Raw genomic sequence first — 25,302 nt, forward strand, 5'->3', positions numbered from 1 at the left:
ATACACTCTCTTACGCCTCTCTCATAAATTGGCACAGATATTTATGTCCTCTTTTATACTTTTAGTTTTCCCTTTTCTTTTTCTACTACTCAATGCAAATTAAAATGCTTGAGAAAACTAAGAGAATGCACATTAAAATTAAAAATATCAAAACAACGATGTTCATAGGACATAAAAATAAAGGGAAAATTTGAAAAATAGGAATGGAAAGAATGTTTATGCATAAGGGGAGTGTAACTTTTGTAAAATTTAGAAATGGATCGTGATATACTCTTCATGAAATATAATAATAAAATTCTTGTTGATTGACTAAAACATTTTTGTCTAAGTATGTGCATATACGAATACTTGCATGTACTCATATGCACATTTGAGCATATACTTGTATGTTTTTGTATATATTTTGTATGTGCATATTTGTATGTACACATAATTTCTTATCAAGGTGCATTTTTATAAACACTAGATTCATGTGTCTACAAATAGTCATATATATATATATATATGTATGTGTGCGCGCGCGCGCACATTTTCCTTCGCATATGTGTATCGATATCAATTGATATGTACACAATTTGATTTACACTTACGTTGATTAAAGTTTACAATTTTTGTTCATTAAAATGCACATATTGGTATTGAATAAATAAAAATGAACACTCCTATGTGGATAATTTAGTCATTTAACAATGAATTCATCAATTATTTTATTCTAACCAAAACCCATTCTCCTTATAAATAATAAATCTTCCCATTCCCTTTTTTTTTTCAAAATTTTCCAAAATTAAAATACAACTGTATTTGCCTTCTTTTTACATGAATGATTAAAATCCTTTGCTCTTCATTCACCATAGAGGCTAAAGAAGAAACAAGAGCCTTCTCTCTTTTTCCCTTTAATCTATTTCATTCAACCACTGAAAGCCACCAGTTTCTTGAAGTCATTACTTACTACAAAAAAAATCCAATCTTTATCCCATTCCAGATAGAAGTACGTCAACCCTTTTCTTCCTCATCCAGTCTTAAGGTGAAAATGGCTAAATTTAGATTGGTTTTGGTGGTCGATTTTGGTAGCTTCAAAGATTACAAGTACTGAACAGTGGGACTTGCTAGTTCATCCTACCAACCCATCGAAACAATTTTTAAATATTACCATTTATTTTGTCTGAATCCATAGCAAGGTCCCCACCGAAAAAAGGCCCTTTGACTAAAGAAGTTATAGGTGGATAGCAGCTTTGGGGGAGGTAGGAAGCAGTTAGAGAAGAAACTGGGAAAGAGTAATGGCTAATCTAACAGAAATCCAACAAACAATTGCAAAAAATGACTGCCTAAATGATAGTAATACTAGTTTTAACAATACCAAAAACAACAATAAGTCTGACAAGGATTTTGTAGAGAGAGAAGCACGAGAACAAAGAGAAGGAGGAGGGGAGCAAGATATGGCTCCGATAGGGGGAAACCCAATTCACAGATCTTCTTCTAGGCCACAGTTGGATGTCAGTGGTGCTGCAATTCAGGGGAATTTTGAGGAGAGGGACCCAACAATTCTTTTGCCTAATCAGTCTGATGATATATCCCATTTGGCTCTGGATATTGGAGGTCCATTTTTGAGCTTTATTGTTTGTTTGGACCAAGAATAGCACCTTTTATTATTTCTTTTTGTCTATTTTGGCATTGCTTTTTCTGTATTCTGTAAAGGGTTTTTGTTGGTGAAGTTTAGCTGTTTTAGTACCTGTTTCTTTGTTTTTTCTGATTCTCCTTTTGTTTCCTTCAAAATGGCGTTTTTGGTCTTTATTATGTCACTAATGTGGTTTAATTGGTTAATTGTTGATTAATTGTTAAGTTTTTTATTTTTGTGAGTTTCATGGGGTGGTGGAGATAGGATTTCTATTGCTGGTTGTCTCTGCCTCTGTTTAAATTATCCTGTTTGATTTCATTCTGCACTCTGAGTCTGCACCAGATGATGAATGCAGTTAAACCTTTATGACTGACTACTTCTACCAAGTTTGATGTTACTGTTGAAAAACTATGTGATAGAATTGTTTAAAACAGTTGTCTCTGCAATGCCATTGAAATGTTTACTCTTGTAGAACTCTTTTTAATTGACACTCTTATCACTGTTGTCTTCTTCTGTTAGTCATGACATGCTGTGTTGTTTAAGCCCATTTAGTTTGCAAGAAATGTTAAATGTGGTCGTTGTATTTGCTCTCTATGTTGAAGTTTGTTAATTTGAATTGTTTTGCTGCAGGATCTCTAATCAAGTTGGTTTATTTTTCAAGACATGAGGATCGTCCAGTCAATGACAGGATAAAGAAGACGATCAAGGAGAGATTAGGAATCTCTAATGGTAACAGAAGAAGTTACCCTGTCCTTGGGGGGCGACTCCATTTTGTGAAGTTTGAGACAAACAAGATTAACCAATGCTTGGACTTTATCTCATCCAAGCAACTTCATTGTGGAGGTACATTTTTCCCATGTTCAATTTGCAAATTTCTTATTTGCATCGATGGCGTCAATTCATATCGGTATTTGGATGTGTACGCTTCAGTTTTTCATCCCCATATAACTGGATCTTGGTTATGTTTTTTTGCACATCTCTTCTCACCCTGTTTTCGAAATGGATAGGTATGGATGCTCACCTTTGGCATTCGGGAGTCTCAAATGAGAATGCAGTAATTAAGGTGAATTCATGTTCATTTTACTCCATCTGCAAATATATACGACTGACATATTGAAGCATGTTCACTTTACTCCAGCTGCAAACGTATGCAACTAGCATACTGAAACATAGCAAGTGAACTTGAAATGATGAAACAGTGTAGATATCACCTTAAATCAAGTATATAATGCAGTGTGAAAATATTAGTTCCACCAATTATGCCATCTAGAGAATACAATAGCACATACACGCAAGTGATTTTGCATATCCTTCTGGTCTATGTTGCAGAGATTGGTATTTTGTTGTGTAGCTATCAGTCAAATCATTTAGTTCAAAACTCAATGAAATTGTTAAGTTCAAAACTTGTTTACCTGATTAAATTACATCCTAAAGTTTGACCAGGTCATTAATGTTATGGTTAGCATGTACTGGAATGTGCTATATCAACTAACTAGTTGGATTGGTGAGAAGGCTACAGGTGGTGGGGCATACAAGTATGCTGATCTCTTTAAGGAAAGGCTTGGAGTCAGCATAGAGAAAGAAGACGAAATGAATTGTCTGGTGGCTGGTGCAAATTTTTTGCTTAAGGTGCGATCAGAACTCAGCAAGCTTTCATCGAGCCCTTGAGATGTTTATCCCTGAATAATGCACATGCAGATAGTTAATTGTTGTAATAATATGCATGCAGAGCATTTCTTTTGGCTAGTAATTAGTGCCAGCTTAACTATTTTTAGACTAGTTTCTCATAGCATGAGACAGGAACCCAACTCTGCACTAAATTGCAAGTGCACATTTTGGTCATGGACCATTGTCATCTTTATTGTTTTTAGCTTAATTGCTTCTGACAATATTAGTAAATTTTAAAAATTATGGGTGTATACTTGTGCATTTTTTTTTTCCCTCCTTTTTGTAGAGCTAAAAGATTACTAATGCTCTTTTTTTAAGAATGTGGAGAGGGTAAATATGCTGTATGTACTTCTATCTGTAGATACTCAAAAAAAGAGTACGAAGCTTTTCACATGCAATAATTTCTGGATGAGGATCCACCATTCATAGCCACCAATTTTATGTTCTGCAATTATCTGCACTTCGTGGAGCTTGATTACTAATTGTTAGGATGTAATCACGTTATTGCCAAGGGCATGCTATCTGCTCCTTATCTCTTAATTCTGTTTGTGTCTTCGGCCTAGGTATCTTCTGAGGATATAAACATTATGATTGATGTGCTCCTTTTGCATGTGATAGCGTAACAAATAAAGTCTAAACAAAATAGTTTTCCAGTTTTACGTGAGACTCAACCAGGCTGTATGGATTTAGTCTCTTAACAATTTGGTGAGCTAAAATGGCAATAGTCTTGAAAAGAGAATGAAATAACTTATTCTGCCTTCTGTTTGTTGATTTCAATGATCATACCATGTAACTGGACTCGGTCTTGATAGGCAATTCGTCATGAAGCTTTCACTCATATGGAGGGTCACAAAGCATTTGTGCAGATAGACCAAAATGATCTGTTTCCTTATCTTCTTGTCAATGTTGGATCTGGTGTCAGTATAATAAAGGTATTATTCCTACTCTTCTTCACTTGATTTTGAGGTTGAATTTAGGGTCGAACAAGTATTAAACTTATAATATTGATTTCAGGTTGACGGTGATGGAAAGTTTGAGCGGGTTAGTGGAACGAATGTTGGTGGTGGTACCTACTGGGGATTGGGAAAACTGTTAACAAAATGCAATAGGTGATGATTGTCTCCAATATATATTGATTCGGTACCCAGCTTAACTTAAACTTATTTTCTAATTATTAGTCTTAATTAATCTCCAGCTTTGATGAACTGCTTGAGCTGAGTCAAAGAGGTGATAATAGAACCATCGACATGCTTGTTGGAGACATTTATGGTGGAATGGATTATTCAAAGGTACAGTTTGTTTCAAAACCATGTTTAACTCCGCACATTACGATTCCATGTATGGGTTTTTGGCTGTCTAAAGAATAAATTGAGCGTATCTTTGGATGGTTAATGACATTCACACTCCTAAAAAAGCTTCTGGTGTTCCTTGGGTACTTAGTTTTGATTGAATGCATGAAACTATCCTTCTTGGGTACTAAATTAAGTATTGCAATTGTGGCCAGTCATTGAAGTTTGGTGATGGTGGTGGCTCTCTTTTAATATTCAATATGTAGTGCTTTAGATCAAAATTGAACCATATTCCTGAAACTTGCAATATTAAGGAGCATCTGAGTATGGGTAATCCACTATATTGAAGGATAAACTTAAAAAAAAAAATTCAATAGTTCTTGATTATTGAGTTTTTTTGTTATAATTTTTTTCTTGTGAAAGTATTTGAAGTTAATTTAGTGTTTCTTTCTTTTCTTTAGAATTTGCAGTTAAGTAAAGATTAGAATATGTACTATGTACTGTGAGTTAGATTTTGTGAAGTTTGGTGATCTTCGTTTGGAGGGGGTAGTAATTTACACTGTAATTGGTGGCTATAGTTGGCGATATTTGAATGCATTGAGGCTAAATAAAAATCCTGGGGCTGGTTTAGGCTTTAAGCAACACTGAGAGATTACAATGAAAAAGAGATTATTAGGGATAGAAGGCTATGTTGAGTTGCCATCCATGAGGAAAGATGAGTGTAATTTGGCAAAGCAACGTCCATGAATTTGGGACATGAGCAAGTGGCAGATGAAACATGATGAGCGGCTGATGGCAAAGGGTAATTTTGGGAACTCAAGGAATAAAATACAATGTTCGGAATGCCAGCAAATAACATTGCCTTTTGAGAAATATGTCAATGCAGATATATTGTAACTGCTTTCTTGAATATGATCTCTTTTAAAATTTCTTTTATGTTAAGTTGACTGGTCTCTTATGTCTTATTGTGAAGATTGGTCTTTCAGCATCAACAATTGCTTCTAGTTTCGGCAAGGCAATTTCTGATAATAAGGATCTTGAAGACTACAGACCTGAAGATATTTCTTTGTCCCTCCTCCGAATGATTTCGTATAACATTGGCCAGGTCAGTTCCAAGGCTGCAGGTTAAATTATACTTCAATAGTATACCTTCCCGTTAAGAATACTTTGCAAAGGTAGTTTTCTAAAATTTTTCTATTTTATTGGATTTTGAGTGGGAGCAGAAACTAATAGCATGCTGTACTGTGTAAACTAGTTTCAGGGAACTTAATTTTTACTTGTCTTCGTTCAGCAAATAGGAATTGTTACTTCATCTTTACTAACGATCTTGTTTCTCAACTAGAGAGTTTGTAAATGAGGACAGAGAAATGTGCAATGTTGTTTGCACTTTCAGGAATAATGTTGAAGAAGGAAATAATTTCTCGCAACTTAAAGATTGATGAATCAACTCTTTCCACGACACAAAACTATTATCTTGCTGCAAAATTGATATTCGGAGTAGTTTTCGTACACTAATTACATAGAACAAGTTCAGTGGTCGAAGCTTCAAGATATACAGAGCCTCAGGTTGTGAGGTTAGATGGATGCCCAAAAGGAAAGAAAGAGCTTGAGAGGCAGCAAATGAAAAATTGTGGACTTTGATTGACAGAGTGAAACAATTGAACTTTAGGAGTAGACAACCCTGTATTAGTGCTTCGTTTACCTTTATATGTATCATCATGTACTATGCTGCTTTGACAAGTCTATGACACTCCTGCAGTGTTTGATGACTGATGTTTTACCTACTCTTGCCGTTGAAACATCATTATATCCTCACTGCTTTATTGTGGTTGTAGTTTGTGTGTAGGATTCTGCCTTTAATTGTAAAAGATATTAAGTTCAGTAGCAACAACCTATTAGCAACTCTAGAAAATTGTAATATCATAGTGAGTCTTCTGACTCTGTAATTAATTCTTTACGTACTTTAATTGCTAATATGTCTTCTCCATTTATTATATGTAAAAGTCTGATGGAAAATGATCTTGGTTTTGAACACTTATAGCAGTTGGCTTATCTCGCCAAATACTTATTCACTTATAATTTGCTACTTACCTGCTTATTTTCTTTCTCTTGTGAAGTTCTTGCTTATTGTGACATGTCTCTCTTAAGCTCTGCCATCATATTCTTGGTCTTTATGAGTATAATTCTGGATGTCCATCTGACCTACAGTTTCTTTTCTGTAGATATCATATCTGAATGCATTGCGCTTTGGACTTAAAAGGATTTTTTTTGGTGGATTTTTCATAAGGGGCCATGCTTATACTATGGACACGATCTCATTTGCTGTGCAATTCTGGTAACTGAGGATATATGTAAACTATCTAAAGAATATGATAACAAGTACTAATATTTTGTTTACTGTAAACCATGCAGTTCACGTTTATTCAGTTTGTTCTTCTTTTCAATGTTTGGTTTTTGTTCATGTTATTTTTTAATACATTATTTCATTCCCTCCTGGTTTGGTTATTAGGTCGAAGGGAACATCACAAGCTATGTTTTTGCGACATGAAGGGTTTCTTGGAGCTTTAGGTGCATTTATGAGCTATGAAAAGCATGGTTTAGACGATCTGATGGTTCATCAGCTGGTAGAAAGGTTCCCGATGGGTGCACCATATATTGGAGGCAATGTTCATGGGCCACCCCTGGGAGATTTGAATGAGAAGGCAAGTGTTTGGTTGATGCCTAGGTTGAATATATAGCTACCTACTGATCCTATGTACTTTGGTTTCACATATTCAAGAGTGAGTTTGGCGTTGAATCATGTAATATACCGTGTTTGATTGGTTTCCTGGCTTTTGTTTTCTGCAAATATAACAAATCTTTCAATTTCCTTCTTGTATTAGTTTGATTTGATCTATATTCCAGAGAATTTATGTCTGGTTCTATTTTCATAAATGGGTTTCAAATGAGATACTTCAGTTTCCATGTTTTGGTGTTACTAGACTTGCACATACAAGTTGCATGAAAAGTGATCTTCTGATCAGAAATGGCCTACCTGCTGTGTTTGTCATCCTACTTTTTCCTTTCTCTTTTGTGATATTCTCATAATTATTCTCCTGCCATCTTTTCTGATAATCTTTTGGATGATCATGGCATAGAATATATCCCCTGTGGAGCTAGCTGGGACCATGTGTCATGGGAAAGATGCTGGAATCCAATTTTTTAATAAGCAGACAAGGTCTAAAATGTCCATTTAACTGCGTCATAGTCTGCCATGTTCTTTGTAATTGATCTCTCTTCACTTAGTGTAACAGGATGTCTAGTGTTTCTTGATGTTTCACTTTGGTTAGTAACCTGGAGTTAATGCCAACTATGAAAATTACTTTTGTGAATTAGTTCTTAAGGCAATACTGTAGACTTCAAGGTGTCTGTTTCTTGAGTTTCCATGTTATTACTGTCACTCCTTCCAGATTCCAGATTAGAGACCACAAATTTTTCCTTGTTCAGAAACCTTGATAGTTTTGGTAGCAAGCATGCATATGGGATTTTTTTTTATTCTCTTCTTTTAGTACCGTGTTTCTGCAGCAATATTATTTCTTATTTTTTCTTGAGCAAATGAAAACATGGGACTTGAAATTAATGTTTATGGTGTACTGTATCTACTGTACCTGTGTTGGTTTTGTGGGCTATGTTAAAGAAAATATGTGAATTTTTTCGTAGATCTCTTGGATGGAAAAGTTCATTCTGAAGGGAACTGAAATTACAGCTCCTGTTCCAATGGCTCCCCCTGGAACTACCGGCCTTGGAGGCTTTGAAGTTCCATCATCCAGAGGGGGTATCTTGCGACCAGATGCAAGTAAATTAAATGTTGGCGTTCTCCACCTGGTGCCAACTTTGGAGGTATTTCCACTTTTGGCAGACCCGAAAATGTAAGCAGATTTTTCGAAATTTGTTGCTTTTGCTGCAAATTTTATTCGAGTTTAGTTCTAGACTCTGTTATGGGCTACTCAGTTTCTCAGGAGGTGAAATAGGACCTCCAGGTTCTAAAATCGTGTCGTATTATCTCACATTGTTGGTTTCTTTTTGTTTTACTTGCTTATTAATTTTGTAATTTGGTGGTTAATTTCAACTGACTTCTTTCCTTGAGAGGAGATATCTTTCTCTTGGAACTAGTTTGGACTCAACTCTCTATTTTCATGTCATGGTTTATTTATTGGCTAAGGTTTAGGAAAATACCAACTGTTACCTACTGGTGGTTTTGCAATGTGTTGTCCACAGCCGTCTCGGTAACAGTGTGCACATGATGTTTCCATAATTTCATTTCCTTCCCCGCTCTGCCCAACCTTCTCAACTCATTGTTTCTTAGGAATCGATTGAACTAGTATAAGCATGTGTGACTTATTTGTAAAGGTTAGTTACTGTAGTAGTACCTTTAATAGCTAATGTTGTGCATATTTGCAGGTATGAGCCAAACACAATAGATCTCTCAAACCCTGGTGAACTAGAGTGAGCTCACGCCATCAGCATGCTTAATTGAAAAGGCTATGCTCTATAAGTCTTTCTAGGATTTTGGAGTCTTCACTATTCAATTATGTGTTTTCCTGTAGGTACTGGTTCACTGTGCTGTCAGGGCATTTGCCTGACCTTGTTGACAAGGTGAACAACCTACATTTTTGTTCTATTGTCTTCCTTCCCCCATATTAAAGCTGCTTCTTGTGATAAATGAAAAGAAAAAGAATACTCATCTGAGAACAGATTCATCTTTAAACATGTTGAATTAGTATTTAATATAATTGTTTGATATTCAACCTTAACAGGCCAACAGCAAGTTTTCTTTTTACTTTTACTATTGGTATGTAAGAAAGTGAATGGAACATATATTAGCCTGGGCACTTGTTGATTTAGTAGGCCACGGGAGAGCAAGTAATTCTCTCTGGAATTTAAACTTTTGAAGGACACAATAATATGTCTCTTCAGTTTTCAGAACTTTCTGTCCTATTAGAAGCTATAAATATATTTATTGGTCAGTGGTATCATTCCCATAAGCAACAATTCTTTGGTGCCCTGTCAATGGTGCCTAATTTTGTTTGCCTTGGTAAGGAGTAATTGATGCAAATTACATGGTATAATCTGCCAATGACATTCTTGGGGAGCTTTTGGGCTCAAAAAGAAATGAGAACGGGAAGTAATCTTGGCCATAAGAGATGGACTCAGAAAGATCAATTATTGAGTTTCAGTTCTTTTTCTCTCTCTGTCTCTCCCCATACCTCTTTAGGTTTTGTGTATGCCTTACTTTCAGTTGGAATTTCTTAAAAGGAAAATCTCATAATGGAAAATTAAAGAGTTGGTTGCATGAGATTGAAATTTGTTTCTTTTTTTGCCTAGTATTGTCATACTTTGTTTGGAATTAGCAACAACTGAAGCCCTTGTTAGCAAAATCAACCTGTAATCTTGATGTGGAATTCACAGGCAGTGGCAAGTGAAGGTGGTACAGATGATGCTAAAAGAAGAGGTGATGCATTTGCTCGCGCATTTTCTGCTCATTTAGCAAGGTACTTTCATATTTCCATGTACTTTGAATGTTCATTGCTTCATTCTCTTGTAAATTAGATCCTAGATGAGAGGTTTGGGTAACAATATTGGCAACTTGTTTTTGTTCTACTATAATTGCATTGGTAGAAGAACTTTCAGTTGGTCGAATGTTCTTTGGTTCAAGAGTGGAATGAGCCCATCCAGCACGTTGGTCGTCTGAATACTACTGCTAGTTACTAAACTGCTTACACTCATGTTGATACTAAAGACTCCCTGCATCCTTAACACCATCTCTCTCTCTCTCTCTCTCATGCACGATGTTAGTAGTGTTTTTTGGTTCAGTATCGACAAGTGCATATATAGTAGTAGACAGATCTTATTTATTTAATCCCTCATCTACAAGTTTCTGTCTGTTTTCTTTATATGTTACCTTTTGGCTCTTTATGTTCTTCAAGAACTGGTGCTTGTTGTACTAACCATTTTTCTCTGTGTATACTCGTGCAAACTGATTTCTATTCTATGGTTTAATTAAGGTGGCTATGGAGAATTCTGCCGTAAGGAATGTAGTTAAAAAAAAATTGGGATGAAGTCAAGCTGTTGCAAAGTCTTTATTTAGTTTCCATAGTTTTGACCTCCCAAAACTTTAACTACCAAATTATTGACGAAGTAGAAGAGTCCCCTTTTGGTGTAATGCCCCTTTTTGTTATCCCCAGGATGTCCTTACTACTCTTATGAACTTCACATTCCTACCTTTCTCAAGCTCCACCTTATCCAGTATTCCTTTTCACAGCGCCTATATGTCAAATTTTATATTTCAGGAACGTAATGTTTTTAACTTTTGCATTTTATTTTGGCATCCGTATTGTGCTACTTATTTTACAGTGTCTACATGTCGGGCATGCAACTTTTTCTAGTACTGGACTGTTGTAACCATCATCATTTGGATTGTTTTTTTTAGGTTGATGGAGGAGCCTGCAGCTTATGGAAAATTGGGGCTCGCAAACCTTTTAGAATTAAGGGAAGAGTGCTTGAGAGAATTTCATTTTTTTGATGCCTACAGGAGCATAAAACAGAGGTGGGCTTTTGCTGAAATATATTGATTTGAAACTTGAGCCACGCTCATTGTGTCACTTTACCAGTACACGATCTTCATACATTCTACATAATCCTTCTAATAAAACTTAAGGAATTTAGCTGTTACTCTTTAATTCATTTATTCGGCTACACTCAGTGCATAAGTCCTGCCTCATTAGCTGTCCTACAAGCTTGGTTATTTTGCCCGTGCAATCTCTCCTGTCAACTCCCATTTTTGTACTTGCAGGGAGAATGAAGCGTCACTTGCTGTTTTACCTGATCTGCTTATGGAGATTGATAGTATGGATGAGGTATCTTTTATTTAATGAAATTGCTGTTTTCGCTACTCAGTGTTTTGGGGTTTGAATAACTATACTACAAATTTCTTTTCCTGTTTCTGGAATTGTGTATTTCAAGACAATGACGGAAAAGAAAATAAGGATCTTTGGAGGGATAAGAAATTAATAGCTCATATTGTCCTTTAAAACTATATTTTGATTTGAGTATTTAAGTTTCTACCATTTCAAATGGTTCGGCTGTTAGATAAGTTCGTTTTTCAAACCAATGGCACAGCCAAGGTTTTAGAATATTTTTGCTGGTGATATACAAGATTAGGCATTATGCACTAGATGGAAGCTTTATATGTACATTAGGGGTGGTGAAATTTAACTTTGTAACGATATCACCAGAATTGTTCATTTTCTGTTATGGGAAAGAGAACATAATCGTAAGATCCATATCTTTTGCCACCTACCCTAGATCCGCCCATGCCTTTAACCTATTTTTTAAGTTTGGCAAATCATAATGATTCAAAATCTATTTGACATCTATTATGATACTTGCTTTTGCTTAGTGCATCCAAAGGTGTAGCTGAACAATGAGGACTGTAATTTTATGTACCATTTGCACATTAGTTACATTAGTTTCTGTTGACTAGTGCCAAATTTTTGGATAAAGCTGTCAAAAATTTACTATCTTGAAACATCCCTCTAATCTTTTCTCCAATTTCCTCATTTTCTTTTTTCTTGCAGGAAACAAGACTGCTTAAACTTGTTGAAGGTGTCCTAGCTGCAAACATCTTTGACTGGGGCTCTCGTGCTTGTGTTGATCTTTATCACAAAGGAACTATCATTGAAATATACAGAATGAGCCGCAACAAGATGCAAAGACCTTGGCGGGCAAGTATTATGAAAACTTTCTTACAGAAACTACTCAAAATAGATATTGAAGACATTCAATGATCTATTTTAGAAAGGAAATTTGCTGTATTATGAGATTTCAACTCACTGGCTTTCCAGGTTGACAATTTTGATGCTTTCAAAGAGAGAATGCTAGGCTTTGGAGACAAAAAGCCTTACCAACATAAAAGAGCTTTGCTCTTTGTAGACAATTCAGGTGCTGATATCATTCTTGGAATGCTTCCCCTAGCAAGGGAGCTTCTCCGTCGTGGAACTGAAGTAAGTTTTTTTTAGGTGTTGGAGGTATTTTTCAAATATGTTAGTTTACCTGTAGATTTCAAGAAGCCTTATCCTGGTCGTTTGCATGGTAGTTGTGGCTTGGAAATTGCTTTTCTTTACCATGTTGAGAAATCGCCTGTTTTCATTTTTATGTTATGGATTAGTTAATGAGAACATTTTTGCAGGTTGTGCTGGTAGCAAATTCCCTTCCAGCATTGAATGATGTTACTGCAATGGAATTACCAGATATTGTTGCCGAGGCTGCTAAGGTGTGTAAGAACCTCTAATTGTTTATCAGGAAGTATTCTCTCGCTTCAAAAGGTTTCTGAATTTATTCAGCAACTCATTTACCTCTTGCTGCTACAGAAACAAGTACTTCCACTTATTTCAGACTACTGACTAACTGAAATTTCCGTATGGAGACCTATTACGGAAAATGGAGCTATTCTTTACTAGTTGGACTTCTGGACCTAAATTTCTTGTTGAATGATGTATTCTCTTTCTTTGTATTCCAAAGTGGTGGTGGACTTTTTTAAGTGCAGAATAGGTGTCAGAAAGAAAAAAGGTATTGTAGATAATTATTGGATTCTAGAATCAATAAATTCTCTATTTGCACACTCATTTCTAGAACCCTCTCTCTTTCTCTCGAATGAACTTTTAGTTTAAGGCATTTCGCTTTCTGCTATAATTGGGTAGTGGTTGGTCTGATTAAATATGTCTTGATTTGTTCCTAGTACGTTCATTTTGATCTATCAATTTTTCTCTGCTTCATGTTGCCTCTCCCATCTGTTGATCAAGCTTTTTCTAGCATTTCTTCCTTTTACATACCCTTTCTCTTCTGAAAATTTTCTGATGGTTGACAATTTTCTTACAGCATTGTGACATTCTCCGGAGGGCTGCTGAAGCAGGTGGCCTACTTGTGGATGCTATGATCAATATTCAAGATGGTTCCATAGATAGTTCATCTTCTGTTCCTTTGATGGTGGTTGAGAATGGATGTGGAAGCCCATGCATCGACTTGAGACAAGTTAGCTCAGAGTTGGCTGCTGCAGCCAAAGAGGCTGATTTGGTATGATGTTTCCCCAACTCTGTGTTCTTTTTAATTCGACCATGTTATCATCTTGGAAGAAATAGGCAAAAGAGGAAAGTACGATTTAGAACCTTTGTGTGTTTGTTTAAATAGTACACCATTTTATGGAGTGGGGTGTGGGGGCTGATGGGTTGGAAAGTTGTTCAGGACCTAACCAATTTCAGCCAATGGAAAATCAAAACTTTTGAATTTTCATATCAGCTCTAGAATACTTAATAGTCTTAAGGACTACCCCTAGCCCAGGTCTAGTTCTGCCTTTGTTTTCTATGACTCTTTCTTAATTTGTCTGCCTATTTCTTTGTTGAACTTGGGGCAACTGAGCAATTCTTTGGAAACACGTATTTAGTAAAGGTTAAATGTAATGCTTTCATCAATTCTTTAAGCTTGTTTTCCTGCAGGTAATCTTGGAGGGCATGGGACGATCGTTACATACAAATTTCAATGCAAAGTTCAGATGTGACGCTCTTAAGGTAGGATTGTTCTATTCCACAATATTCTTGTGACACGTAAAAAATATTGTTCATTTTAGACTTGACTTGCTAATAGTGAATTGATGATTGCAAAAAAATTGTGCTCCTCTGAATTAAGCAATAGCATTCATGTACTCAACTAGTAGTTCATGGAGATCTTGTTCTACTTTGACCTATTGAGGATGCTTTCTATCTGAAGGACAGTAATGGTAAAAAGCAGCTTTCTCAATTATATACTTAGTGCAACATCTGATGCCCTCTCCAGTGGTATCGTGACGCCTCTGTTAACTTCATTTTGTGTCACTTAACTCCATTCTTGGACAAAAATGTTAAAGAGTTTCAAATTTTAATTTTTCTCTCATTTTTTTCCTTTTTCATTTCATTTATTGTCTTTCCTTCTTCCAGAAATCTCTCACCCTTCACCCTTCATTTTTCTCCCACTACTTGTTTGGTTCTGCTTTTATATCCTCATCTCTTCCCCAGGCTCCCAGGTGATGTTAATAGTTTTCACATTCGACATTGAATGGATTCTACCCTTTAATCATTAAACTTTTTATCTGTTGCTCTCTTGTACATTGTTTATATGTATGTACAACTACAAATACAATTATATCTTTGATATGGTTGTTTAAATACTGAATAGATTTCATGTTTCAAGAAATAATCGTTAGCTTTTGAGTTTTGACCTAAAAGGTGCTTAGTAACACGGAATAATGATCAACGATAGTAATAACGACGTGCCTATATTGATATTGGGCAAATACCAGAGGCAGATTGGGGTTTACTAAACTGAACTTGTCATCTAATGACTTCAATTTCATGTTGCAGCTTGCCATGGTGAAGAATCAACGGTTGGCTGAAAAGTTAATCAAAGGGAGCATATACGACTGTGTCTGCAGATTTGAACCAGCTAGTTGAAAGCTACACTGATGCATCTTACCAGTGGAAAAGAGAACTCCTCTGAGTGCAGCATCTTGGATTTGATTCCATATCTTCAAACTGGGGATTGGGATTTGTTGATGAAATACCTATAGAGCAACCAAAAGTGCCTTAGGAAGTGAATTAATGTTCTGAATTTTGGGCATCCATACAAGTGCCTCAAAACCTGTACAGCTTGGAAATGTAGAGCAGAAGTATTCATCAAATGACAAGGACTTGATGTGATAATTAAATAGATAACATTTCTGAAATCAAGTCAGGAGATTCTATACTTGTTTCTCCCTTGACATGATAAGTCATGCAACATTCTTGTAAGAAGGTTGATGCGGCCAATCTTTTCTAATACTTTTCTAATACTTTGGATACTTTTCTAATACTTTGGATAATCTATAATTCATCAAAGATGGGTTTTGATTTTCTGGACCTGTAAGTTGCATGTTTTATCAGATCACATATAGAGTAAACTAATTGTTATTGTAAATTCTTTTCTGCAACTGCAAGTTTAGACTCCAGATTTCCGTCAGGAATATTTAAAGTCAATAATGTGTAAATTTGATTACCTTTTAAAAGTTATTTATAAAATTTTCAGAACCTCGAAGTGCAAGTTGGGCATTTGGTCTAGTGGTATGATTCTCGCTTTGGGTGCGAGAGGTCCCGAGTTCGATTCTCGGAATGCCCCTTTGTATAATTTACAGCATTTCCGTCTACGCAAACAAGAGTGAAACCTTTTATTTTCATCCTATTGTTTCATTTTTCCACTTTTCTAATCGGAGTCCTCTTTCCCTTTTTTGGACCGATACACTATAGAGTATGGAGTACAGTAGCCATTACAAAAAACAGCAAGACCTTTCCTTTTATTTTTTTGATTTTTCCTTTTATTTGAAATCCCTTCCCCCCCTCCCCCCTTAATTAGAAGCCAAATAGGTTACGTACGTATTGCCTTCTTCCTTTTTCAAATTAGAAACTATAAATCTTAGCAACTTATAAATGGCGAGTTTATTGCCAAAATAATTCTTCTTTTGAAACATATACCCAAAGTAACCTAATTTTAAAATTTATTACCTTTATAATTCTTTTTTTTCCACATAGGTTGTATATGTGGTAGGATAGAGATAGAGGCACATACTATCTCTCTTTCCCAATTAATATTTTCCCTGATTCTCTCTCTAAACCTACCCACTTTTTTTTCCTTCATTATTTTTTGTCCTTTCGTTATTTTTCCTTGTCAAATGTAATTGTTAAAAGTCAATATTTATATTAACAACATCTAAAACTTCATTATCATTCCTGATATTGTATCTGTAGATGAAAATATTCTCCTCGAATTGATAATTTCAAGGTAAATGAAGATTATTCTCTTGTCTTTTCTGTTGTGCAGTTTTTGGAACATTCCTATGGCCTTCAAAAAAATTTGAATACTAATTGCTTTAACAAATGATTTCTCACACCGCGTGCTTGATAAAATGTCTAAGAGGAAAACTACGTAACAACATAAATTCATGCTCAATATAAGCATGTTCATTTGTAGTGCCTCTCTATCACATAATCAAATAATCTCGTATACTTGAAGTATTTTTGCACATTTATTCAATATCAATTAATGGCTTGTGTTACTTTTGAGAAACTTTAGCATTATCTTAATTGCATTAGTTTGATTACTTTTTGTAAAAGTACTTTTCAAGGAGTAGAAAGCATAACATAAACAAATATGATACTCTTGAAGTTTTTTAACTTTTGCTTATTATTGCTTATAATGTTCATTGCAATTTTTGTATTTTGCAAATTTATTTTTGAAAAAATATATGCAATAAGTTTGATACATTTAAAAAAATTGCAGAGAGCAATAATAGCAAGGTCAATAATGGTAAAATTTATTTTAAATAATTATAAGGAAATTATCAAAGTTATGAAATTTTCTTGTGCCTCTATAATAAAACAGTTTAAATTTTTAGTTTTTATTGGAAACTATATACTAGATTAAAGCTTTCCTTTCTTGTTATCCTACATGGCAATCAGGGTAATTAAGTGGCAACAATAACATCGATTTGAGAATAAAATTTGAAAGTGAATCACATTGGGAATATTTTTTAGAAAGAGTGTTATTTTGGCAAAAAAACTCTATAAATGACCAAGGGGATAGTTTCAGAAACCTCTCCTGAGGTATATGACAATTGTAGGAAACTACCCTCTAATTTTAAATATTACAATTACACCCCCAGGTTTTGAATAGCACAAAAATCCGATTTGATGATGCATGCCAAATATAGCCTATAAATATTCTAAAATGACCTCTATAAGCTCTGTAAACAAACTAAGAATGGCATGAGAAAAAAACTTCGTATAATCTTGTTTTTAAAGAGTTACAATAGGCTTCTCTACAATATCAAGCATATTCAGCACAAACAATATTTTCAAGCAATTAGTTACCTTTCATAATTGAATAAACAAACAAACAATATATTTACTAACAAACAATTAAAAATCATCATATTTACTAACAAATAAAAACTAAATTTTCTAGGCTAGAGAGGGCATTTTTCTATTAAATTTTCAACTTTTAAAGTCTACCCTGCTTTTGATTTGTCATAATTGGAACCAGAATCTCAACATTTGGTGTTGTTGGAAGGAAAAAGCTGAGAGAGAATGAGAAAAAAGGTAGTGGTTTTGGAGCCTAATCGTACAGTTCTATTACAATGACACTTTATTTACGAAAAGCGAGTACAGACTTGACTAAGGGATTTTGAGATTTTAGGTTGACCAAGTTAAATATGGAAAAGGGAATAAAGAAACTTAAAACAAGAAAGTGTGAGTGCCTTCTCTTTTACTTTTTCTTTTGTATTTTTGTATTTAAGCATAGAATAATTTTAAGAGTATGGTAGTCATTTAAACTACCAAGGGAAGTAACATAATTTTTGAAATAAGAAAGGAATTACTTGCATTTGTCATAAACCGTAGGGGAGGTTTGTGAAATTATCTTGCAACCTAGAGAAGCCATAGAAGTTAGCTACTTATAAATGAAAGAGAGAGCGGATAGAAGAAATTCAAAAAGAAATATTTTTTTTTTTTTTGAATGAGGAAGCCATAAAAGTTAGCAACTAATATCTTTTTTTCCTATTCCAAATGGGAAGTTATAAAAGTTAACTACATATTAGCTACTTCTAAACAACGGAGAGATAATAGCTGAAAGAAATTCAAGAAATTGTATTTTCTCTCCTAATTGGATATTATAAAAGTTAACTACTCATATACCACATTTTCTTTTTCAATAAATATTAGTTACTAACAAACAAGATCTTTTCTTTTTCTAATAAAAGTAAGCTACTTACAAACAATGGAATGACAATGGAGAAGAAATTCAAGTAATTGTTCATACTAAGATTTAATGTAATATGAAAAAGAGTTTATATCATAACTCAATCTAATGTGGACAAAAGAGAGTAACTTGTAATTTTCATCCTATACTCACTTAATTCCTCGTGATGGAGAAACGTCAAAACTAAAACCACTCCTTATATTTGCAGTTTATTATTGAGAGTAAAGTAAATTAACCATTTGGAATGAGTTTTTCCTCTTATAACCAGATTAGATTCGGAATGAGGAGACGATACTTTGTAAATTATTTTACTTATTTGTGCAATTCATTTCTCTAATATTTTAATAAAGAATGCTAATGTGGTTATCATTTTTCATTTCTACTAGATTACTGGAGGCCTCAGGCATTGCTTGAAAATGCCCTGAGTTTGGTTTGGTTTGTTTGGTTACTATTAATTATAAACGAAGTTTTTAATATGCATGATGGTACATATTTTCAAAAATAAACTTTTGGATGAAGAAACCGATAAATCGTAATTTGTTAAAAAAATGTTTTTAGTATAACTATGTGATTTTGTATTTTGTATTTTGGAGGACCTCACTTTAATTTTACTAGAGTTGATTCTAACATTGGAGAGATTGCCATCGTTTTGTTTTGATCCTGAGCTATAAGTAAGATGAAGATGCAGCAAAACTATATAGATAGTTTGGTTTTATAAATATTTATGTGTTATTGCTTATCATAACATTCCTCAATAGGAAGTAGATATTATCAGTGACGGACGCAAAATTTTGGCTTAGGAGAATCTTGAGGGATATTATGATATATCATAACACTTAAACATTTATGACAAGGGATTAAATCAACAGGTGAATAGACATTCAGAAAATGATAAAAAATCTTAACAAATAAAGTACATGAATTTACAATGAAAATTCAATAGATGATAATTAACAAATAAATGTTTTTAATAATAAAAGACACCATATAAAATAAAATATAAAATTAGACTTTCCACTATTTCATATCAGTACGAGGCTTATGAAATTGTGCTCATTGCTCTTTCACTTGATCAAATATATCTAATATTGAATTAGCATCAATTTCTTGAACTAATCCTCTCTCAATATATGTGATCAATAAATGGGCAAGAAAATCAAATTTTGGAGGTATGCTTATTTTGTTGTTTTATAACTTGAAATATTTCATAAGTTTGACTATGAAAGATAAAATAAACTCACAGGCCAAAATCATACAAAAATTAACTAAATTCTATAAATCATATTAAGGCTATGCAAATTAGTACTAAATTTTTAAGATACAAATTAAAAGTAAGAATAATTGATAAATTAATTATCAAAAACTTCTAAATGACAAACTTAAAATAAATATAAATGTACAAAAAATTAATGATTATGAATCAAAATATATTTAAAGGAATTGTAAAGGGGAAAAAATTAGACTTACCTTTAAGGAAAAGTGGATGTTTGAGATTAGTTGAAGGAAATTGGGAAAAATCAAAATGTTGATGCATGGTTGCTCAAGAAATTTGTTGGCTTCAGAAGTTGGCTTCAAACTCATAAATAATGCATGGTTGTTCTCTTTTTTTGTTTTTTATTTCATATAGATGATGTATAAATAGAATTATTGCATGCCATTGTTGAATTTTCTCTAATATTTTCATTTGTATCCTATTTGTATAACGTTTTCCTAACATTAATTGATATAAAGAAACTACCTTAACAAAGAAACTAAAATTTTGTTACCTTATATTATACGGAAAATAGAGTTTGTTTATTGTGAGACACTTTTTAATCTAAGGAAACTAGAGTTATTTTATTTTAGAACATTCTTTTTAAGGAGAAATTAAAGGAAATTAACACTTTTAATCTAAGGAAACTATAGCTCTTTTTATTCTAGGACACTCTTTTTAAGGAGAAATTAAAGGAAATTAACAAAACCAATGATAAATATGTTTTGGGGGGTGAGGGAGGGCAAAATTGATAAAGTTCTAGTTTAAAACTAAAACTTTAAATGTAATTTTTTGGAAAGTTTGGGGGGACGGCTACCTCTACCCAGCCACCCTTATATCTATCGTTGGATTAATATAATTACAATAGATGTTAGCGAAGGTGCATTTCCTAATAATAAAATCAACTTCCAAAGTAGTCTAAGATAGGGAAATGAAAAAGATATGCTTGTTTTGTTTGAATGGTGAACTAAAAACCTAGAGTTCATTTGTTTCATGTATTAACTTAGCAGCAAAAAAATTTGCATACCTTGTTCATGGGTTTGAAGAGTTTTGATAGCATGCATTGTATTTACACCATTAGTGATTGTTTAGATACAATACAGTAGAATAACAATTAGCTAAATTGGACATGATAAACTATCTCAAACATCTAAATGCATATATCGTAGCACCTCCCTCATGTTGCTTATACGAATTGAAAGGAAAGTAATATTGAAGTTAAAATATATCTTAGAGGATATGATAAATATATTTTATGCAATTTAACTTTCACAGGAATGTCATATATAAAGAAAACATTGAATTCTAAAGTTAACTGTACCAAGAGAAACACTTGATGAAGTCAATACTTGACTTGAACTATTTTTAATAGATATAATTTGGAGATCTCGCAATTGTTCTTTGGTTTGTAACAAATATAATGGTTCTTCTACCATCAATTATTCTTTTATTTTGACACTATGCTGCAATTTAAATTACATCACTCCCATCGCACTAATTCTCCACATAAAAATAGATAAATAAGCAAAAGCCTGTTGTTTTAATTGATGAATCCAAAGTGATCGATAGGGATATCGGTCAAGTGACCATGAGATCCCTAGTGTGATTTTAATCACTTTTTTTTTTTTTTTTTCCATTTCTTCCTTGTAAGATTTGAAGTCTCTATTACGACAAAATTTTTAAAAAAATGACGAAGTGTGGTTATTACCAAGCAAGATACTTGTAAACTCCAATGTGCATCCCAGCAATCACCAATTTAAGGTATATATAGTTCATCATGGTATAATTAAGTAGATGCAAATTCATGAGTTGAAATTCTAACACTTTAACCATGGTCATTTTGAGTTTGTATGACAATTTTGAAAAGTTTTATTCAACATTGCAACATACTTTCATTAAAACTGAGAAAAAGCTCGCTTAGTGAAACTTCTGTATATTTTGTTCCATCTTTCATTACTATTATTCAATAATAAGAGATGAATTCATTATATAGAGAAAGATGAATCCAGTCTACTTCATCTATTAACAATTATTTATTTTTCCTATTCAAGGAATGTTTTAAGGAATTAAGTCATTTAGACTCAAATTTTAACAAAGCAAACAATTCTAACGGGGCCTTTGTTTAGGCAAAATCATATTAGTTAAATGTGAATTCAGAGATTAACAAAGATTAGAGTCAAGAAGACTCCAGCAACTATATATTTTTTGAATTTGTAATCTCTTTATTACTTTTCACCAAAAGGAAAATAATGAATGTGGTCTCTTATCTTTGAGATCTTGACCAATTTGGTTTCTTATTTATTATTTTTTTAATTTAGTCCATCATTTTTACAAAAGAAAGAAAGTTAATAGAAAATTAGAAAAACTCTAATGGAATTGGTCATATGTACCACAAGAACACTGTTAATATGACCATTTGGATATCTTATATATCATCGCATATTAAGTTAATTATTTGTCTCCATAAAATAAATCTAATGTATAACTTGCTGAGAAAATATAACCTTATTGTAGTTGGTCATGTGTACTACTAGAAAAAAGAACCTACAAGCCTTAAGCACAACTCTATCGATTTTCTTTTTCTAGCCTTTTAATATTCGTAATAGAGGCTTTAAATTCATGAATTTTCACTCAGTGTTGTTAATATTAAAATTATGGATATTGTAATTAGATAAATAGAGGGTAGACAAAATTTATGAATTAATGCATTAATAATTAGGGATTTTGGAAAATTAAGAGAGAAAAGTTAATAAAATTGTAATTGGATTTGTAGGATTTTTTTCCTACTCCTTATTTTAATGGTACAAATGCGGTGCATGCACCAGTTTCATTAGAACTTTCAAGTTTCTCATTAAAAAATTTTTACATTGAATTTATTTTATGGATTAGGATTTAAATTGGTTGATGAAACCTTAAATATAAGGGACCAAAATAGTAACTGCTAATGGTAAACATGCCATGCATGTGATTAATTCCATTAATATTTTGTAAAAATGAGAGATTGAATTGGTAGCAATGAAACATAAGGAATCTAATCGGACAACACTCTATATTCTCACCAAAATCGAAGCTGAGCAAAAACACTAAAATCAAAACAAATTTAAGTGCTTACCTCACTAATACTTATTCAAAAACACATCTTTCGCATGAAGCATAGGCAAAAGATAAAGGAAAACTAGAAGCATACACAGTTCAGGAAAAAAAAAATCAATTTATGATTATTTGAAAATTTTTATTTTCATAGATACATACTTCACTAAGTGTTGGATTGATAGAATCTATGTATACATATTTGATTGACTGTTGGATTCATAGAAACTATGTAATCTATCCTCTCATTTAACCATCTCCATATCCAAATAATTTTGATAGATATATTTCAGCACCTATTTAACCACCACCGCCACATCCAAATAATTTTGATCTATCTAATTTTGATAGATGCAACACATGGCTGATTCCTACCATGCCTTCCTTAAGCCAAACTACTCTAATTTGGGCATATCAAACATTTTTTTCAATTTCACAAATGTCTCTATCTTCATGCCTATGTGAAAATATCTGCCACTTACTTTTATAGTGGCATTAGAGCTAGCTACGAGCAAAGACAAGAATGTTTATAGTCTTAGATTTACTCCACTTAGAACTTCTACCTAAGGAACATAGGTTCATTATTGGGGCATCTACAATTCTTTTTTTTTTAAATTAATCATCAATATACTTATAATGTATACACTATCAGTCTAACAGATAATATTAATTTGAATTTAAAATTCAAGTTTTACACGTGACGTACACATCCATCATGAAAATTCTGTCACTTTTAATGTCTGATGAGATTGGATTAATACTAGTCTCAGGATTAGGAGTAAGACAATTAGAGAATAATGACAAGTTATATCCAATCACATCTTAAATATATATATTCGCAACTTGGGAAACCCCTCCATTGGGTTGGGTTAAAATTAATATGGATAGTGCTTCTACAAATAACCCAGGAAGAGCAAGAAGAGGAGGGTTACTTAGAGATGATAAAAGTGTATGGTTACAAAGGTTCTGCATCAATTTGGGTTTATCGGCTGAGCTGCGGGCGATTGCTCAAGGTTTAAAACTACTTTGGGAGATGGGACTAAGGAAGGTGGTGTTAGAAACAGACTTCAAAACTAGAGAGAGGGAAATCAGTGTGCTGATGCATTGGCAAAACAGAGTCAGAACCTACAACCAGGGGTGCATTTGCTAGTTGAGCCATCATAGTTGCCACACAATAAGATGTCCTTTGATCTCATGGGGGGTGACAACACCCGGCCTTGTAAATTTGTAATAGACAAGTTAGTCTTCCCTAGCAACTAAAAAAAAAAACTTAGGAATCACAACATTTCCTCCGACAAATTGGTATATACATCGTAAACATTTTCGATTCTTTTGAAGTATTTCCTATATATTATGTGTTTGACTATGGATAAATGGAATCCATCCTTCCATCAAATCACCATGCGCTTGTTTAAAGCCATAATTCTGACTGAGAGATTTTCACATATATTGTGCCAACTCTGCAAATTCATCATGGAACTCTTGTCGCCATTGATACTGACAATAATTATATTAGGATTCATAATAGCAGTGGCACATACAAAATATAAGGTGGAGGATAATTAAGATAGTATAGCCATCCCTCGTTAAACTAAATTAATCTGATATGCATGGAGTAATTTACCCTTATGCTTATTAATACATGATAACTTCAAAAACGTTTCAACATCAATCTACAGGCTCATAATCTCATTAAGTTAAGCTAATAAGCAAGAGGAAGAAATAGGAACATTGTGTGCAAATAGCAAAATAGCCTCTGAAAAAATTGCTTAAAAAAAAAGAATCTAGCATGCTGAACGTATAATTAGTGGAATCTGCGAAACTACTAAATAAAAACAAATAATAAGTTATTGACATTTCCAGTCATCAAATATTTCCAACAATCAAAGTTGTATTACTTGAATGTATGAAAAGCAAAACTCTAATCTTAACGAAATATGATAGAAAGTTGTATTTAGTATTATTTATTTATGTACTATGATGTGCCTTATATAACATGTACGTTTTTATATTATTTTTAGTTTATTTTCTTATTTTAAGAGTTTATTGCCACAATAATCTTCCTCTTAAAAAATATTTCCAAACTAATGCAGTTTCAAATTTTATTCCCTTGTTAATATGTTTGTTGCCATGTGGAATTTAAATAAGGAAAACTAATCACTTTTAAACTTTTGCTCTTATCTTCTTTGAACTTGAAAGGTAAATCCCATTAAAATGTCATTAACTACTCTTAAGAGTTTAATTAAAATTCACATTAGAAGAATTCTTCATTATTTTTCAATAGCTCAAATTTTGTTACTTCTTCTCTATATATTGTTCATTGCCTACCTTGAGGAAATTCTTAATATATTTGGAAATTTCTTAAATCATCACAGCAACTAAAAAATTTTCTTGCCTTGTGTATGATGAATTGCCATATAGATAAATAGAAATCTTTAGAGATCTATTGTGTTAATTTATGATTTTTTTATTGTTAGAATGCATAATGATAACTTTTCCAGATATTGACTATTAACTAACCTTGGTGTTAATTT

At 33.2% G+C, this 25,302-nt stretch overlaps 1 protein-coding gene and 1 non-coding gene across 2 annotated transcripts; both read left to right on the forward strand.

Moving 5' to 3' along the window:
* The first annotated feature begins 1,048 nt into the window (after nt 1-1,048).
* On the forward strand, nt 1,049-15,536 carry LOC140005295 (pantothenate kinase 2-like). Its single transcript, XM_072046077.1, has 22 exons — nt 1,049-1,596; nt 2,246-2,458; nt 2,623-2,678; nt 3,128-3,244; nt 4,096-4,215; nt 4,298-4,392; nt 4,479-4,572; nt 5,546-5,677; nt 6,795-6,907; nt 7,082-7,274; nt 8,272-8,480; nt 9,013-9,057; nt 9,159-9,207; nt 10,021-10,103; nt 11,042-11,158; nt 11,405-11,468; nt 12,189-12,335; nt 12,456-12,614; nt 12,800-12,883; nt 13,489-13,683; nt 14,103-14,174; nt 15,003-15,536. The coding sequence occupies exons 1-22, from the start codon at nt 1,278-1,280 to the stop codon at nt 15,090-15,092; spliced, it is 2,766 nt and encodes a 921-aa protein (XP_071902178.1). The 5' UTR covers nt 1,049-1,277; the 3' UTR covers nt 15,093-15,536.
* A 184-nt stretch (nt 15,537-15,720) lies between these two features.
* TRNAP-UGG (transfer RNA proline (anticodon UGG)) lies at nt 15,721-15,792 on the forward strand. The gene has a single exon. It is a non-coding gene; the product is annotated as a tRNA-Pro (tRNA).
* The last annotated feature ends 9,510 nt before the right edge of the window (nt 15,793-25,302 follow it).

The sequence above is a fragment of the Coffea arabica genome, chromosome 4c, assembly GCF_036785885.1.
Source record: "Coffea arabica cultivar ET-39 chromosome 4c, Coffea Arabica ET-39 HiFi, whole genome shotgun sequence".
NCBI classification, from domain to species: Eukaryota; Viridiplantae; Streptophyta; class Magnoliopsida; order Gentianales; family Rubiaceae; genus Coffea; species Coffea arabica.